The sequence below is a fragment of the Hemiscyllium ocellatum genome, chromosome 31 (genome assembly GCF_020745735.1).
Source record: "Hemiscyllium ocellatum isolate sHemOce1 chromosome 31, sHemOce1.pat.X.cur, whole genome shotgun sequence".
In the NCBI taxonomy this organism is placed as follows: domain Eukaryota; kingdom Metazoa; phylum Chordata; class Chondrichthyes; order Orectolobiformes; family Hemiscylliidae; genus Hemiscyllium; species Hemiscyllium ocellatum.
In genome coordinates, this window is record NC_083431.1 from 3,959,262 (window position 1) to 3,977,256 (window position 17,995).

General features: G+C 53.0%; 1 protein-coding gene across 4 annotated transcripts in view; it reads right to left on the reverse strand.

Annotated features, from left to right (window-relative positions):
* Positions 1-17,473, reverse strand: part of slc43a2a (solute carrier family 43 member 2a) — a 37,551-nt gene extending 20,078 nt beyond the window's left edge. The window contains exons 1-5 of one of the 4 annotated variants that reach the window (XM_060848464.1): positions 17,415-17,473; positions 16,214-16,324; positions 11,499-11,603; positions 10,346-10,527; positions 2,100-2,307 (exon numbers count right to left, since the gene is read on the reverse strand). In XM_060848464.1, coding sequence (XP_060704447.1) covers positions 2,100-2,307; positions 10,346-10,505 — 368 coding nt within the window. In that variant the 5' untranslated portion in view covers positions 10,506-10,527; positions 11,499-11,603; positions 16,214-16,324; positions 17,415-17,473. Of the gene's footprint in view, positions 1-2,099; positions 2,308-10,345; positions 10,528-11,498; positions 11,604-16,213; positions 16,325-17,303 lie in introns of all 4 variants that reach the window. The other 3 variants (XM_060848462.1, XM_060848461.1, XM_060848463.1) reach the window with 3 other exon arrangements.
* Positions 17,474-17,995: the final 522 nt, after the last annotated feature.

A 17,995-nucleotide genomic window follows, 5' to 3' on the forward strand; every position in this document is an offset into this window, starting at 1 on the left:
TCTCTTGCTCCATCTCTTTTCTGAACTATTCCTCTTGCTGTGACTCTCTCCCTAGTTTGCTGCCTTCTTCCCTCTCTCTGTCACTCACACTCTCTGTAAGGTGCTGTGTAAATGACTCTTGCTGTGAATGAACACCCAGTGTCAGTGCTGAGGCTGTGGCTCACCTTCCACCCTACAAACCTTCGCATAAACCAAATCATCCGCCGACATTCCCGCCACCTCCAAAAAGACCCCACCACCAGGGATATATTTCCCTCCCCACCCCTTTCCACCTTCCGCAAAGACCGTTCCCTCCGTGACTACCTGGTCAGGTCCACGCCCCCCTACAACCCACCCTCCCATCCTGGCACCTTCCCCTGCCACCACAGGAATTGTAAAACCTGTGCCCACACCTCCTCCCTCACCTCCATCCAAGGCCCTAAAGGAGCCTTCCACATCCAAAGTTTTACCTGCACATCCACTAATATCATTTATTGTATCCGTTGCTCCCGATGCGGTCTCCTCTACATTGGGGAGACTGGGCGCCTCCTCGCACAGCGCTTTAGGGAACATCTCCAAGACCCCCGCACCAATCAACCACACCGCCCCATGGCCCAACATTTCAACTCCCCCTCCCACTCTGTCGAGGACATGGAGGTCCTGGGCCTCCTTCACTGCTGCTCCCTCACCACCAGACGCTTGTTTTCACCCAGTTGATCACAATCACAGGGACAGGCCATTCAGCCCATCATACCTGCACTGTCATTTGACATAATTGTGGCTGATTGAACAGTTTCCCCCCCCTCCATCCATAAACCCTTACACCCTGAGAGAATCAGAAATCTGTCAATCTTGACCTTAACCAGCCCCACAGACTGAGCGTCCACATCTCTGAGGCAGACCATTCCAAGGATTCACAATTTTCTGGGGAAACACATCCCTCCTCAGCTTGGACCATCAGGGAATTCTCTGTCCATTGTAAATGGTGGCTCTTGGTTTTAGACTCCACATCCTGGCGGGAGCATCTTACCCCCCCCTACCCTGTCCCTCCCTTTGAAGGATTTTGTACATTCTTCAAAACCCCAAGGAACACAGGCCCAATCTCTCTCCATTGCACAGCCTCCCCACCCTGGGGCAATGTGTGGAAGTGTTGTTGCACTCTCTCCGTGGCTGTGTCCTGAGGTACAGAGACCCACAATGCACACAGCAGCTGGTGCAGTCTAACCCAACGTCCACCCAGGGGATGGGAGACCTCCCTACTTATCAGTGAACACATTCAAACAGAGTCTCCGTAAAGCAGCCGGAATCACTGCTCCTCAGACTGCAGCTGTGGTTTCTGAATGAAAACAGAGGAGAGGGAAGCGCAAAGTGATGCCTTCCACAGTTAAAGAGCAAATATATATCCACTGTGTACACAAAACCCTGGATCAGAGCCCAGTTTACGTCCCCCACAGGTGGGGAGGTGGGGGACGGGTTTTGGGAGGGGGGTTGGTGACAATTCCTCCTTGGAGGCCCTGGGAGTCCCCACCCCCTTTCACATGGTCGACAGCGCCAATTCCTATGGACAACACCAGGCCCCCGAGTGATTCCTTGCTGATGTTTGTGAATGGGAACCACTCATTCATCCCAGAATGCCTGGAGGAGAACGCGAGGATGCTGGTGCCCAGTGCTGGGGTTGGGCGTTCTCCCTGGACCTCTGCTGCCTGGTGAGGGAGCAGTTATGAGTCACCCACACTGCTGTAGGTCTGGAGTCACATGTAGACCAGGCCAGGTCTGGATGGTGGATTTCCAGCGCACATGAACAAGTAGGTTTTCAGTCTGATATAAATTTGACATCCAGCAGGATTGGAACGGATATTGTGTGCATTTGTTCCCAGGAACACTGAAAAAGCCAGCACACAGGCACGTGAAACACACCCAATGGCCCAGTGCAGTGGTTCAAAGGGAAATGGACAGAACTGAAATGTTTTCTGATTGACCTGTTCTGATATAACTCTGGAGCAGTTGGGACTTGACCTGTTCAGAGCAAGGGACAAGACCATCCCAACACAGGAGCCCTGATTTCCCCGGCATTGTTACCAGATTTAGGAGAGTGGATAGCAATGCTGGGAGGCACTGACCTGCCAATCAGACGGAGTTTCCGAGGTCCATACTTGTCCATGGCAATGCCAAGGGGCAGTGAGATGGCACTGAGCAGGAAGGACCCGACAGTAAATGCCAAATTCAACATCTCATCTTGGTCCTTGCAGATGAGCCAGCCGTTCATCCTCAGCGGGAGTTCCAGGTCACTGCTGCTGTTTCCCGCCGAGCTGCTGTTGGTAACGTTCGCTAAAAGAATGGAGTCAGTGGAACACAAAATGAGGATTTCATTACAGGCACCAGATTCCATTACACGCAGCATCCGGATCCAGAGTCTGAGCCACACTCTACCCTCAGACAGAATAACACGGAGTACACAGGTACTCTGAGGGAGTACCACACTGTTGGAGGGTCAGCACCGTGCTGCCAGAGGGTCAGTGCAGAGGGAGCGCCGCGCTGTCGGAGGGGCAGTGCTGAGGGAGCGCCGCGCTGTCGGAGGGGGGTCAGTGCTGAGGGAGCGCCGCGCTGTCGGAGGGTCAGTGCTGAGGGAGCGCCGCACTGTCGGAGGGTCAGTGCTGAGGGAGCGCCGCACTGTCGGAGGGGTCAGTGCTGAGGGAGTGCCGCACTGTCGGAGGGGTCAGTGCTGAGGGAGTGCCGCACTGTCGGAGGGGTCAGTGCTGAGGGAGTGCCGCACTGTCGGAGGGGTCAGTGCTGAGGGAGTGCCGCACTGTCGGAGGGGTCAGTGCTGAGGGAGTGCCGCACTGTCGGAGGGGTCAGTGCTGAGGGAGTGCCGCACTGTCGGAGGGGTCAGTGCTGAGGGAGTGCCGCACTGTCGGAGGGGTCAGTGCTGAGGGAGTGCCGCACTGTCGGAGGGGTCAGTGCTGAGGGAGCGCCGCACTGTCGGAGGGGTCAGTGCTGAGGGAGCGCCGCACTGTCGGAGGGGTCAGTGCTGAGGGAGCGCCGCACTGTCGGAGGGCCTGTCTGCTGAATAAGGTGTGAACTTGATGCCATTCCAGAGGAGTGAGGATGTTCCCTCTCAGTGTTTCGAGGTGGAGCAGGTGAGAGCTCTCTCCATGCCCTGGGTTTACTCTGCGTTGTCAGTCTGTCATTGCTGTCTACTGGCATTTACTCTGCTCCAGTGAGCTGCTATGTTACCGTAATGACAACAGTGAGACTTCAGACACACCTCCAGCTGTGAATGATCTTGTCTGTAATTAGGGAAGGGGTAGGCACCATCAAAATGCAAATCTTTCTTCCTTGAACGGTTCCTGGTGTGTCGGAGATGTGTCTAGACTGGCCTTGTAGCAGGTCCATGTCCTGCAACAGAATCGGGTGTTCTCTGGTGGGGGGGGGGCTTTGGGGAGGGGGAGTACTGGGGGTGGGATCCACACTCAGCAAGGGGCAGCACTGTGACTCTGTCATGTTGCTCTATCCAGACTGAGCCCGGTGAGTCGTGCGTCCCTCAGATTCCTTCGTGTTTGTTGGCAATCAGCTCCTAATGCTGGGCCAGGACGTTACTGTGTGTGAGGGAGTCTCTGTCTATCCATGTGTCTCTGGGTCTGTCACTGTGAGTGTCTTTGTCAGTGTGTGTGTCCGTCTGTGTGACTGACTGTCAGTGTCTATGTGTGTCTGTCTGTCTCGGTGTGTCTGTGTTTGTGTCTATGTGAGAGAGAGGGATACAGAAACAGTGATCCTGTCCTGTCCATGTAGAGTCTCGGTGTTGGTGGTAAACAGGGCAGGCGATGAGGTATTCCACGTTGAGATATAATACGTCCCTGAACTCTGCCAATCCTGGTCACAGAAAGGAACCAACTGCATTTAAAAACTGCTTAGAGACAGGCTGCTCACATAACAACTTCAACTGCAGCTCGTCAACACAGGATCTGTTTACCACTGGACCCCTGACCTTCCAGACTGTTTCCCCAAACCTTGACCTTTCCCAGAGCAGACACTGCCCCCATCCCAGTGGGAGTGGGGCTCTCAGGCTAAGGATCTGAATCACTCCCAGTCAGGACCAACTATTGACCTCACACTCACTCACACAGAGACACACACACACAGACATACATAGACACAGACACTCACATAGACAGACACACATACATATAGACACACACAGACTCACACAAACAGACACACATACATACAGGCACTCACACAGACAGACACACATAGGCACAGACAAACACACACACACACACACACAGACCGAGACACCTCTCAGGAACACTGCCCCACTGGATGACAGCCCTCTCTGAACCTGAGTACCCATACACCACCCACCCCCCCAATCACTAACTGTCTTCAACCCAATCCTGCAGCCACCTGCCCTCCCCGTTCCACATTTACAGAATTGCTGCTGTACAACCCAGCAACAGGAAAATGGGGAAAAGGTCAGAAACTGATCAACACTAAAAAGTAATAACAGACTCAGCAAAGCAGAGAGAACCACAGACTGAGTCATACTGGCAGAATGAGATAGGAACAGAGAAACGGAGAGAGAGAGAGAGGAATGACGAGAGAGAGGAATGACGAGAGACAGAGAGAGAGAGGGATGAGTAAAGTGGGGGGAGCTGCCAGTGAGACAGGAGCCAGGCAGAATGTGAGAGACAGAGGGGGCAGGGCAGGGGGCGGTGTGAGGGGTTTCCCTGGTTACCAGCCTGGGTGGTTCACACACTGACCATCTCCAAGGTCATGGTGACCTGCTACTGGACACTACACTGTGCCCTGGCTATGTGACCAATACAGAGGCAACATTGAACATGACGCAAGAAACTGAAAGAGGCCATTCAGCCCATCATACCCACTGCGTCATTCAGTGGGATCTTCAACACCATGTGCCTGCACTGCCCTCCATATCCCCTGGTGATTGCAGTCTGTCTCCGTCAGTCTCTGTCTTGAATACATTCAACCCTCAGACAGCACCTTCCAAAGCCACAACCACCTCTCTCTGGAAGGAGGAGGGCAGCAGGTACATAGGAACACCACCTCCCCCCCACCACCCCCCAACCCCCACCCCCAAGTTCCCCTCTTGACTTGGAAATAACTGGGTCAAAATCCTGGAATTCCCTCCCTAAGGACATTGTGGGTCAACCCATAGCACATGGACTGCAGAGGTTCAAGAGGGCAGCTCACCCCCACCTTCTCAAGGGGCAACTAGGGACAGGGCAATAAATACTGGGCCCAGCGAGTTTGTCCCTGCTGATATAACCTCCTCTCCAGTCCCTGGTGAAACTATCAGGGTTGGGTCGGGGTGCAGGTAGGGGCAGAAACAGGATAACATCGATGCAATCCTCCCTATCACACCGACTCTCCACCTCCCTCCCTCCCTGCCCCTCACACTCTCCATCAATTCCCCTCTCTCACTGCCTACCTCTTGCTCAGTCACTCTCACTCTCTCTCTATCCCTCTTTTGCCTGCTCTCTCACTCTCTCTTATTCACTCTCCCTTTCCATCTCTCTCTCTCTCTCTCTCCACTATTCCTGCATTCTCTTTTGCTCGGTATCTCCCTCCCTGTGTCTCCCGTGTGGATTTTGCGGAGCTGGCAGTTTTACTGTTGAGCAAGAGCACGGTGTAATCAGCAGTACGGTGGCATTGAGGAAGCAGACAGGCTTTGGAACAAAACAAGTGTTGATCCAGTTTGGACCAGTCCACGGCTGCAGCACCCCGTCACATGGTGCTCTCAGAAAGCGGCCAATGCAGCACACAGCCAGAAGTACTGAGTCACCGACTGATTCTCATCCCTGGGTAATCAACACAGGCAATCACTCAGCATCTCGATTCTCAGCTTTCTCTGAGCACACATCGTCCCAGATCCCAGTGTCCCATCCTAACACAGTCGCCCCAGAGTAAACACACACCTGTCAACCATGGCTCAGTCAATGAACACTCCATCACGTCACAAACCTGGGCAGGAACCCAGGCTGACACACCCAGTGACGGGGGGGGGGGGTCAGTGCTGAGGGAGCGCCGCACTGTCAGAGGGTCAGCGCTGAGGGAGCGCCGCACTGTCGGCGGGTCAGCGCTGAGGGAGTGGGCACTGTCGGAGGGTCAGCGCTGAGGGAGCGCCGCACTGTCGGAGGGTCAGCGCTGAGGAAGCGCCGCACTGTCGGAGGGTCAGCGCTGAGGGAGTGGGCACTGTCGGAGGGTCAGCGCTGAGGGAGCGCCGCACTGTCGGAGGGTCAGCGCTGAGGAAGCGCCGCACTGTCGGAGGGTCAGCGCTGAGGGAGTGGGCACTGTCGGAGGGTCAGCGCTGAGGGAGTGGGCACTGTCGGAGGGTCAGCGCTGAGGGAGCGCCGCACTCTCAGGGATTCAATGTTTCTGATTTCTTGGATTGATGGTTATGCAACTGACGCTGTGGTTAATTTGATCTGTTTTGGGGATCAATCTGTGCACAGTTTGGCTGAATCATTAGCTGTCTCCCAGCAGTGACTGGATCTACATTGCCAGTTCATCCTGTTTCTCTGAGTAACTAATGGTATTCTGTGTTGGGTACAGGGTTAGTGAATTTCAATGCCACAGAAATGAACCCTCCCACAGTGGAATGGTTTGGTGGGCGCTCTCCCTCCCTCCTGTCTAAAAGCACACAGATACAGACCTCCCCCGCCCATCCCAACAACCTGGAGAGCTCCGGACCAGTCAGTAAATCAGGGTGATTTAATCCGAGCTGCTTTTCACACAGAGCAAAGGGAAACCAGGTCAGTGAATACTCCACACAGTCAGACAATGGCCCAGGGGACACTCCACCCAGAGGTCACCGTCTCTGCTCAATCCGTTCCTGTGTGTTATTCACAATATTCTGTTACAGGACTTCAAAACTCAAATCAGGACAGACCTGTTCACTGGGAGACTACGTATCAGATTATCATCACACATGAACACTCTGAACTGGGCAGGGGGTTGGTGACATTCAAAACCGCAGGATTCATTGAGATCAGGAGGGAAGCCCACTTTGTAATGGACGCAGAGTTGGGGGGGGGGGGGAGAAGAGAGAGAGAGGGGGAGAGGGAGGGATGGGGGTAGGTGAGAGAGGGAGGGGTGTGGGAGGGTGGGTGAGAGAGGGAGGGGAGTTGGGGTGGGTGAGAGTGGGAGGGGTGTGGGAGGGTGGGTGAGAGAGGGAGCGGAGTTGGGGGTGGGTGAGAGTGGGAGGGGAGTTGGGGGATGGGTGAGAGAGAGGGAGAGGATTGGGGGGGGATGGATGAGAGAGAGGGAGGGGAGCGGAGGGGTGGGTGAGAGAGAGGGAGGAGTGTGGGGGGGGTGGGTGAGAGAGAGGGAGGAGAGTGGGGGGATGGATGAGAGAGAGGGAGTGGTGTGGGGGTGGGTGAGAGAGTGGGGGGGTGGTTGAGAATGGGAGGGGTGTGGGGGGTGGGTGAGTGAGAGAGGAAGAGGTGTAGGGGTGAGTGGGAGGGGGTGTTGTACTTCGCAAAGGAGGAACATGGAGAGTATGTTCCCCTCCAGCCCCCCCCCCCAGACAGAGTGTGCCTTTACAAGTGTCACAATGAACATTGGAAAAGTGCCCTTTCCCTCCATCTCCTGAGATCAGCCTGCAATAGGCCTTAAAAACTCTCCAGAGTCGGAGGACCCAGAGCGTTAACCCTGAACTCTAGGACTGTCCCTCACAGTGCCAGACCCCTCCCATGGTCAACCAACTCAAATTGTTGCTTATTTCCCACAATCTTTCTATGAGATTCTGAATGGACATGATGTGCCATACATTGGAGCTTACAGTCTCAGGAAGGAAGCTTCCAGAGTCTCCCATGAGTGGCTCAGTGGTTAGCACCGCTGCCTCCCAGAACCAGGGACCCGGGTTTGATTCCACCCTCAGGTGACTGTCTGTGTGGAGTTTGCACATTCTCCCCGTGTCTGCGTGGGTTTCCTCCGGGTGCTCCATTTTCTCCCACAGTCCAAAGATGGTGGGATGGCCATGAAAAATCACTCTTGGTGTCCAGGGACGTCCAGGCTAAGAAGATTAGGCAGGATTAAGGGGGTAGGTGGGAGGGCCAGTATAGACTTGATGGGCCAAATGGCCTCAGTCTGCACTGTCGGGATTCAATGACACTAGGTTGCACTACTGCTCATTAACTTAGGAGAAAGTGAGGTCTGCAGATGCTGGAGATCAGAGCTGAAAATATGTTGCTGGAAAAGCGCAGCAGGTCAGGCAGCATCCAAGGAGCAGGAGAATCGACGTTTCGGACATAAGCCCTTCTTCAGGAATGAAGCAGGGCACATGCCCGAAACGTCAATTCACCTGCTCCTTGGATGCTGCCTGACCTGCTCATTAACCTATTCAAGGTAGAAGACCATTCACCCACACAGGCATCACCACCAATTCTGCCCTTTATTGATCTTTGCATTCACCCATTCAGCACTGGGAATGGCCATGTACAGCTACACAACGTGGGGTCAATTGTACCCTTTGTTAATGAGCAGAGCACTGAGGGAGCACCACATTGTCGGAGGGTCAGTACTGAGGGAGCACCGCATTGTCGGAGGGTCAGTACTGAGGGAGCACCGTACTGTCGGAGGGTCAGCGCTGAGGGAGCACCGCACTGTCGGAGGGTCAGCGCTGAGGGAGCGCCGCACTGTCGGAGGGTCAGCGCTGAGGGAGCGCCTGTTGAGTGTGTTTTCCCAGTGATTTGACAGTCAATTCCTTTGCAGTGATGCACTTTGTGACATTAGGAATGATGCTATAGAAATGCAGCCAGATCCTGCCCCTTGTTGCTCTTATATTTGACATGTTGATGCTCCCCTGGTGGAATACCTCGTCACATTGTTCCCAGTGGCAGCTTCGACCGAGTTTCAATTTGATTGACATGAACTGGGTTGTTTTTGGTATCTGTGCTGCTGCAGGTCAAAGGGCAGTCTTTGTTTTTGATGAGTTCAGCGTTTTTTTATATTGAACACAAATCAGTTTCCAGTTAATTAACAAGTAAAGAATTATCTTTGACAAATAGTTTTACTGCACTGACCTTATCAACACTGAGGGAGGTGACAGAGAAATCACAGACAGAACATTCCTTACCCAGTCAAATATGCCAATTAAAGTTCTGGACTCTAACCCCGAGAAGAGGAGGGTAATGAGCACTGGCTCACATCACCCTCACCGCAGTTTATTACAATGGGATTCACAATAACCTCGATGACACACACGGTTCAAACCGTGTTCCTGAGCCAAGGGATTGAGGAGACCCCTTCCCTCACACATCAAAACGAATCACCTACACTGACCCAGAGATCCATAAAGTCTCGGCTCAGTGGGTGACTGGGCCCTTCGGATCATCAGGATCAGTGACAGGGATAGGTGAGGAAATGAGGGACCAGGGCCACACAGAGTCAAGGTGTGATGCCTCAACAGATGGATAGCCAGAGTCCACCAGGCACTTTGTTTGGGGGTGAGAATATGGTGCTTTATTACAAAAGAGAGGGAAAGACATGCATTTCCATGGCAACCTTTTGGCACCTCAGCATGTCCCAAAGCACTTGACAGCAGATTGGCTGTTTATGAAGGACGCGTCCTGTTGTAATGTCAGAAATTAGGAAGTTAATTTGTGCACGGTACAATTCCCACAATGATGCCAGGCTCTCTGCATTGGAGGGCTGACAGAGGGATGCTGCCAGGACATAGGGGACAGACTTCCAGCGCCATCGCTGTCAAATCTCTCGAGTTACTTTGCAACTTTCACCCGCAGCCACTCACAGGGGCAAGCTGCTGTCAGCCCACAGGGTCCTAACATCCACTCACATACAACACAGTGCCGCACTGTCACAGGGTCCACGCCGAGGGAGTGCCGCACTGTCACAGGGTCCACGCCGAGGGAGTGCCGCACTGTCACAGGGTCCACGCCGAGGGAGCGCCGCACTGTCACAGGGTCAGTGCTGAGGAAGTGCCGCACTGTCACAGGGTCAGTGCTGAGGAAGTGCCGCACTGTCACAGGGTCCAAACATCCACTCACATACAATACAGCGCCACACTGTCACAGAGTCCACGCCGAGGGAGCGCCGCGCTGTCAGAGGGTCCGCGCCGAGGGAGCGCCACGCTGTCAGCCAACATCACTGAAAACAGGTGCTCATGTCTTTGTGTTGCTGCTTGTGGGATCTTGCTGTGTGAACCCTGGCTGCTCTTCTCACATTCCTACAGTGACAAGGCTTCCAAAGGAAAGCAGTACCTGTTCGGCTGTCAATTGCTTTGGAACATGATGAAGATATGTAGGGTGCTTGAGGAATGTAGTTGTTGCAGTGCTGAACCCGCACGCGCAGCATGGAGGGGAGATGCGAGATTGACCCTCACCTGGTTCCTCACAGAGGTATGAGTAGAAACCCTCGGACTTTAACATGAGGAGCAGCGAGCCCCAGCCCAGGAGCACGGCGGAGAACAGTAGGTTTTCCAGCACGGCTGTACATGCCATCCACCAGCGCCGACGGTGAGCTGTCGCCAGGGTAGGAGCCATCGTGCCACTGCAGGAGCTGGAACTGCACAGGGTCAGATACAGGGAAAACATACTCACATCACACACACACACACACACACACACACACTGACCCTCAGTGGGGTACCGTCCCACACACACACACACACACACACACACACACACACTGACCCTCAGTGGGGTACCGTCCCACACACACACACACACACTGACCCTCAGTGGGGTACCGTCCCACACACACACACACACACTGACCCTCAGTGGGGTACCGTCCCACACACACACACACACACTGACCCTCAGTGGGGTACCGTCCCACACACACACACACACACACACACACACACACACACACACACACACACACACACACACACTGACCCTCAGTGGGGTACCGTCCCACACACACACACACACACTGACCCTCAGTGGGGTACCGTCCCACACACACACACACACACTGACCCTCAGTGGGGTACCGTCCCACACACACACACACTGACCCTCACTGGGGTACCGTCCCCACACACACACACACACACTAACCCTCACTGGGGTACAGTCCCACACACACACACACACACTGACCCTCAGTGGGGTACCGTCCCACACCCACACACTGACTCTCACTGGGGTATAGTCCCACCCACACACTGACCCTCACTGGGGTACCGTCCCACACACACACACTGACCCTCACTGGGGTACAGTCCCACCCACACACTGACCCTCACTGGGGTACCGTCCCACACACACACACTGACCCTCACTGGGGTACAGTCCCACCCACACACTGACCCTCACTGGGGTACCGTCCCACACCCACACACTGACTCTCACTGGGGTACCGTCCCACACACACACACTGACCCTCACTGGGGTACAGTCCCACCCACACACTGACCCTCACTGGGGTACCGTCCCACACACACACACACACTGACCCTCACTGGGGTACAGTCCCACCCACACACTGACCCTCACTGGGGTATGACGGTGTTCTCCTGTACCTACCTGGTCACTGACAGAGGAGCACGCTCCACCCGAGTTGGCTGGGGTTTAATGAGGAAGAGGAACTCCAATTGCTTTCAGCTTGTTTTTATATGTGTCCGTCCCAGCCTGCGAATGAGACGTTATCACATGTGACTGAAGACGTAAATGCTTAACTTTTTCAGATTGTGGTTATAATGCCCCATAAAGCTTTCTACTTACTGTGTCAGCATAATTCTCTGATATTGAAATTGTGTTCCTGCTTACAGTCAGCAAGCCCATATCTTCAGCTGGCCTCAGATATGAGACTGAGGTTTTGGACTGTTGTCTGGTTGAACTCTGATAATTAACTTTGTTAAATTATTTTTAATTTGGTGTGTCTTTGTGGCATGGTCTTTTGGATCTAATCTTTTTGAGATTCTCTCCACAGATACCACTGCTTTAGGTGAAGGACACAAGCTTTCTAAAAACAAAATTGTTGTCATCAACCTTGCGAACGGTTGTTGTCCAGTAGTGTTTAAATTCCCATGCCTTATCAGGAGGAATTCTGATACACAGTGTTGTCTGGAAGCCTCTCACTGATAGGAACCCTTGATAAACATTGTGTTTTTTACAAATTCCTCATTGACTCACTCACTAGAAACTTTGCTCAAATCTGCGACTTCCTTGAGGAGTTGTCCCCGAGCAGGTCTGTGCCCCAGAGAGGGATGAAGTGGATACTCAGTGCCAGTGAAGCTATGTGTTATAGACAGGGCGAGACACGCCCTCCGAGTATCACTGCAAGGCTTGGGAGAGTTTAATCCTCATCTCTGACAGTCTAACTCCTGTCCAAGCAGCAGTGGGGATTGGCTGACTCATGGACGGTCTTGGGTAAGGAGGTGGGAGACAGGACACCATGAGATGACAGCTCCAGAAATATCCCTGACTGGGGCTGTTGTTGTCAATTCTGAAATCCCCACCCCTGTGAGGGGCAACAGATCTGCCCACAGAGAATGGCACTCAGCCACAGGGGATGGCACTGGGCCGGTGGGATTGGCACTGAACAAACAGCGATGGGTGGTAAGGGACATTACGAGGTAAAAACAAGGTCTGCAGTTGCTGGAAGCCTTCCTGATGAAGGGCTTTTGCCTGAAACGTCGATGTTCCTGCTTCTCAGATGCTGGCTATCCTGCTGTGCTTTTCCAGCACCACTCTAATCTAGGTAAGGGACATTGCGCCTCACTTACACACGGGGGAAAGACTGGCCTCAGAACAACAGGGTATTTACAGAACTGGGTGGGGTATTTCTTCAGGGACAGAGTATTGCAGGTAAACCTAGTTCAATGCAGCAAAGAGTTTCGGATGGTCCCTAAAAGGTTCGTTTTCCACCAATCCCAAGGATCTCCCCTTGTGGCTCAATGTCAAAGTATCTTTGATCATTGCTCATCAGAAGAGGCTTGGGACATTTCACTACATTAAAGGTGCTACATAAATGCAAAAGCAGGATCTCCCTTAATCAAAGAGGGTTCCCACTTTTCGAGTTGTGTATTAAACCCAAGACAGCACGGTGTACAGTGCTGCTGTTTCCATGGAAACAATCTCAGAAGGAAGAGTGAGGCTGGAGACTGGTGAAGGGGGGGATCAAGGGGGATGGGGTGGGGGGCAGAGAGGGGGAGGGGAGGGGGAGGTGGACATGTTCAGTTGACTGTTTACCCTGCTGAGTTCCATCAGAACCAGCCCTACCGACTGGAAACAGACAGCCACTGGCCTGTGGGGTCATCCAGCACAGAAACAGACCCTTCAGCCCAACCAGTCCATGCTGAACATAATCCCAAACTAAACTAGTCCCAACTACCTGCTCCTGACCCATATCCCTCCAAACCTTTCCCATTTATTTCTCCATCCAAATGTGTTTTAAACGTTGTAACTGAACCCACACCCACCACTTCCTCAGGAAGTTTGTATAACACGGTGGCACAGTGGTTAGCACTGCTGCCTCACAGCGCCTGAGACCCGGGTTCAATTCCCGCCTCAGGCGACTGACTGTGTGGAGTTTGCACGTTCTCCCCGTGTCTGCGTGGGTTTCCTCCGGGTGCTCCGGTTTTCTCCCACAGTCCAAAGATGTGCGGGTCAGGTGAATTGGCCATGCTAAATTGCCCGTAGTGTTAGGTAAGGGGTAAATGTAGGGGTATGGGTGGGTTGTGGGTCGGTGTGGACTTGTGGGGCTGAAGGGCCTGTTTCCACACTGTAAGTAATCAAATCTAAACATGCGAACCACCTTTTGTATAAATAATTTGCCCCTCATGTCTTTTTTAAATCTCTCTCCCCTCATCTTAAAAATGCATCCCCTATTCTTAAAATCCCCCATCCTAGGGAAAAGACACCTACCATTAGCTCTATCTATACCCCTCATTATTTTATAAACTTCTATCATGTCATCCCTCAACCTCCTATGCTCCAGTGAAAAAAGTCCCAGCCTATCCAGCCTTCCTTTATAGATCGAATCTCCCATACCTGGCAACATCCTGGTAAATCCCTTCTGCACCCTCTCCAGCTTGATAATCTCCTTCCTATAACTGGGTGACCAGATCTGGGCGCAGTCCTCCAGAAGAGGGGTCAACACAAACCGTTTCTCTGCTCACTGAGAGTGTGTGCACCTCAGAACACCAACCTCGGAGTTAGTCTACAAACCACCCAGTCCAAGAGGGAAACAGTCTGAGATCCCGTCCGGACTCACCCACATTCAAACTACCTCTCAGGTGATTCAAAAACAGAAATTGCTGGAAAAGCTCAGGCAGGATCTGTGGAGAGAAATCAGAGTTAACGTTTAGGGTTGGGTGACCCTTCCTCAGAACTCTCTCTCCACTCTCAGTAAATAATTCCTTTCAATTTATTCTCAGGACCTGGTGACCTAAGAAAGCAACAATGTGGGGGTGGTGGAGTTGTCGGTGGGATGTGGTGATGAGTACATTTGTGGGTGATGTAATAATTTCCTGGGTGGTTGGTAACAAGGACAAATACCTTGGGTTCCAGGAAGATATAAATGGATTAGTCAGATGGGCAGATCAATGGCAGATGGAGTTGAACACTGATCACTGTGAGGCTGTGCACTTGGGAAAAGGGAACAAGGGAAGGGAGTAAACAATGAATGGCTGGACACGAGGAAGCTCAGAGAGACAGAGGGATATTGGGGAGCCTGACCACAGATTCCTGATGGTGATGGGACAGGTATATACGGAAGGTTAAGGAGTTGTATGGAAGACTAGCCTTTATTGGTCATGGCATCGGTTTGAAGAGCAGGGAGGTGATGTTGGAGCTGGACAGGACCTGGTTAGGTCACAGCTGGAGGACTGTGTGCAGTTCTGGTCACCGTGCTGTAGGAGGGATGTGACTGCACTGGGAGGGGGTGCAGGGGAGATTCCCCAGGATGTTCCCTGGGATGGAGCCTCTCAGCGATGGAGAGAGAGGCTGGTGGGAGCAGATGTGATTGCAACGTTTAAGAGGCTTTTAGACAAGAACACGCAGACTATAGAGGGAGCATGTGCAGACAGGTGGGTTTAGTTTCGAATGGTTGCATAGTCAGCACAGACCTGGTGGGCTGAAGGGCTTGTTGCGATACTCCTCAATGTTTATATCAATGATGAAGAATCCTAGTTCCCCTCTCCCCCTCCCCACAGTGGAAATATCTTCTCCACCCTAATACAGAAGCTGTAGGCCATTTGGCTCCCTGATAGGAGATTGGCTAATCCTCCAACACAGTGCCCTGTTTCCACTTTTCCTCCTTATCCTTTGACCCCTTTCACCCTAACTCCTAAACCACCTCCAACCCTCCCTAACTCCGAACCCTCCCAATCTGCGGAATCTCCTCTGACCCTCTGAGGTCTCCAACCTCAGTCATGTGTTGATCCTTGATTTAAAGTGCTCTATCATTGGTGGCTGTGTCTCCCATTGACTCGATCCCAGGATGTGGAATTCCCTCCCTGAACCTCTCTGTATCTCCACCTCCATTTCCACTTTTAAGACCATCTTCAAACCTCCTCACCAACCAAGCCTTTGGCTTTTTAACCTCTGACATGTGGCTGGGAACCCTCGTTGCTGTTTCATGTTGCTGTGAAGCTCCTTGGGATGTCTCACTACATTAAAGGCACTATTTAAATGTAACTTGCTCTTGTTTAGCTTCATGGTCACTTAGATTTTAGTTTTAAAGACAGTGCCGGGTAGGTATGGTGTGCCAGGAGCAGAGACAGGGGTCCCACTCTGTACAGGAGACTGGATATTTTCAATATTTCAGTCCAGCACCCTGCAGTCAGCACACCCCATTGAACAGAGATCTGTAAGTAAGGAGTGAATTATAAAAAAGCATGATTAAAAAGCCTTCACACGCAGCATTAGACCCCACGGGTATGAGCCAAGACTGTGGCTCCATGATGATTACACCATTTGATTCCCGTTCCTGTGCACTCACTCTGTAGAGGGTCAATACCAGGTTTCCAATGTTACACAGCCTAGGTCATAGGGGGCAGACCCTATTACACACAACACATTTAAATGTGACTTGGTAGCTGGTTGGGGAGGGGGCTGGGGGGGTCATAGACTATTCTCCCCTCCCAACATTACCCTGTACAACCCCTCCAATAAACACCAAACCAGACCCTTCCCCATTTCCACAACAGTTCCAATCTCTGCCTTACCCTCTCTCTCTCTCGCGCTCTCTCCCCCCCGCCCCCCCCCTCGATTTGCCACTATCTTCCTCCTCTTACCTCCTTGCCCTCAGTAGCTCCTTTATCTCCCAAAGACCAAAACACTGCAGATGTTGGAAATCAGAAACAAAAACCGAGATGGCTGGACAATCTCAGCAGGTCTGGCAGCACCTGGGGAGAGAGAATCAGAGTTAACACTGTTCTGAAGGCGGCTGACTGAACCCGAAATCTGAACTTTGTTTCTCTCTCCCCCATGCTGCCGACCTGCTGAGATTGTCCCCTTTTACCTCCTGCCCTCTCATTCTCTCACCTCGTCCCCACCTCCCACTGCACTTACCTGCCCCAATATCCCACAACCCTTCCTCCATTACCACCCAGTCCCTCACCCCTCACTGTCCTCTCAGTATCAGCTCTCTCTCCTTCTCTTCATGTGCTTCTCTCTCGCTCACTTGCTCTTGCTTCTGCCTTTCTCCTTTGTGTTTTGTAAACACTGCAGACAAATCCCTCTGTCCCCTCTCGATCCCCCTCTATCTCTCCACCTCCCCTCTCTATCTCCTCTTTCTACCCCATCTCCTCTCTTTACCCCTCTCTCTACTCCCTCTTTGCCCCCTCTATATCCTACCTGTACCCAATCTCTGTACCCCCCTCTATCTCCTGTCTTTACGCCTCTCTCTACCCCCTCTCTTTACCCCTCTCTGTACCCCCCTATCTCCTGTCTTTACACCTCTCTCTACCCCCTCTCTTTACCCCTCTCTGTACCCCCTCTATCTCCTCTCTGTACCTACTCTCTGTACCCACTCTCTTTACTCCCTCTCTGTACCCCCTCTATCCCCATCTCTGTACCCCTCTATCCCCTTTCTGTACCCCCTCTCTGTACCCCCTTTATCCCCTTTCTGTACCCCCTCTCTGTATCCTCCCTGTATCCCCCCTCTATCCCCCACCTCCCTTCTCTATCTTTCCTATCTCCCTCCCTCCATCTGTCTGTCTGCCCATCCCTCCTTCCCTGTGCGCTGGGACCTCCGCAGTGCCAGTGCCCGGGGAGGGGGTCTCTGTCTGTGTCTGTGTCTGTGTCTCTGCCCCGGGGTCGGTAGCCGGCTCTCGGTGCTCCATGCCCGGGCTGGGCACTGCCTTTCTCCGCTGCCGCACTCACCTGCAGCCGCTGCGGGACTGGACAGCGCTCCCTCTCCCTCTCCCTCTGTCACACTCACTCACTCCGCGCTCCTCTCTCTCTCTCTCTCTCTCTCTCTCTCTCTTCCTGCACCTTCTCCTTCTCCAGGATCGATCCCTCTCTCTTTCTCCTTTTTGTTTTTTTCTCTTTCCCCCTCTCTCCTGCTTTTATTTCTTTTCCATCTCCATTTCTCAACCCTCCATTCTCATTGGCTGCCTTGCGGTCCACCAGCCAATCGAGGGGACGTTAGCGACAAACCTGAACCAATCAGAGTGCGGGGATTGGGAGAAAAACAACCTGAGGGGGCGGGGCCAAGGGGAGGTGGGGAAGGAATCAGAGAGATTGGAGAGAGATGGAGGGAGGGAATGGGGGGATGGGGGGTTGGGGAATGGGGGGATGGGGGATGGGGGGTTGGGGAATGGGGGGATGGGGGATGGGGGGTTGGGGAATGGGGGGTTGGGGGATGGGGGGATGGGGAATGGGGGGATGGGGGATGGGGGATAGAGAGAGAATGGGATGGAAAGAGAGGGGGAATGGGATGGATGGAGAGAGAAAGGGAATGGGATGGATAGAGGGAGGGAATTGGAGGGAGAGAGGTGGGAAGGAATGTGAGAGAGAGAATGGGAGACAGAGAGAAGGAATGGGAGACAGAGAGAGGGAATGGGAGGGAGAGA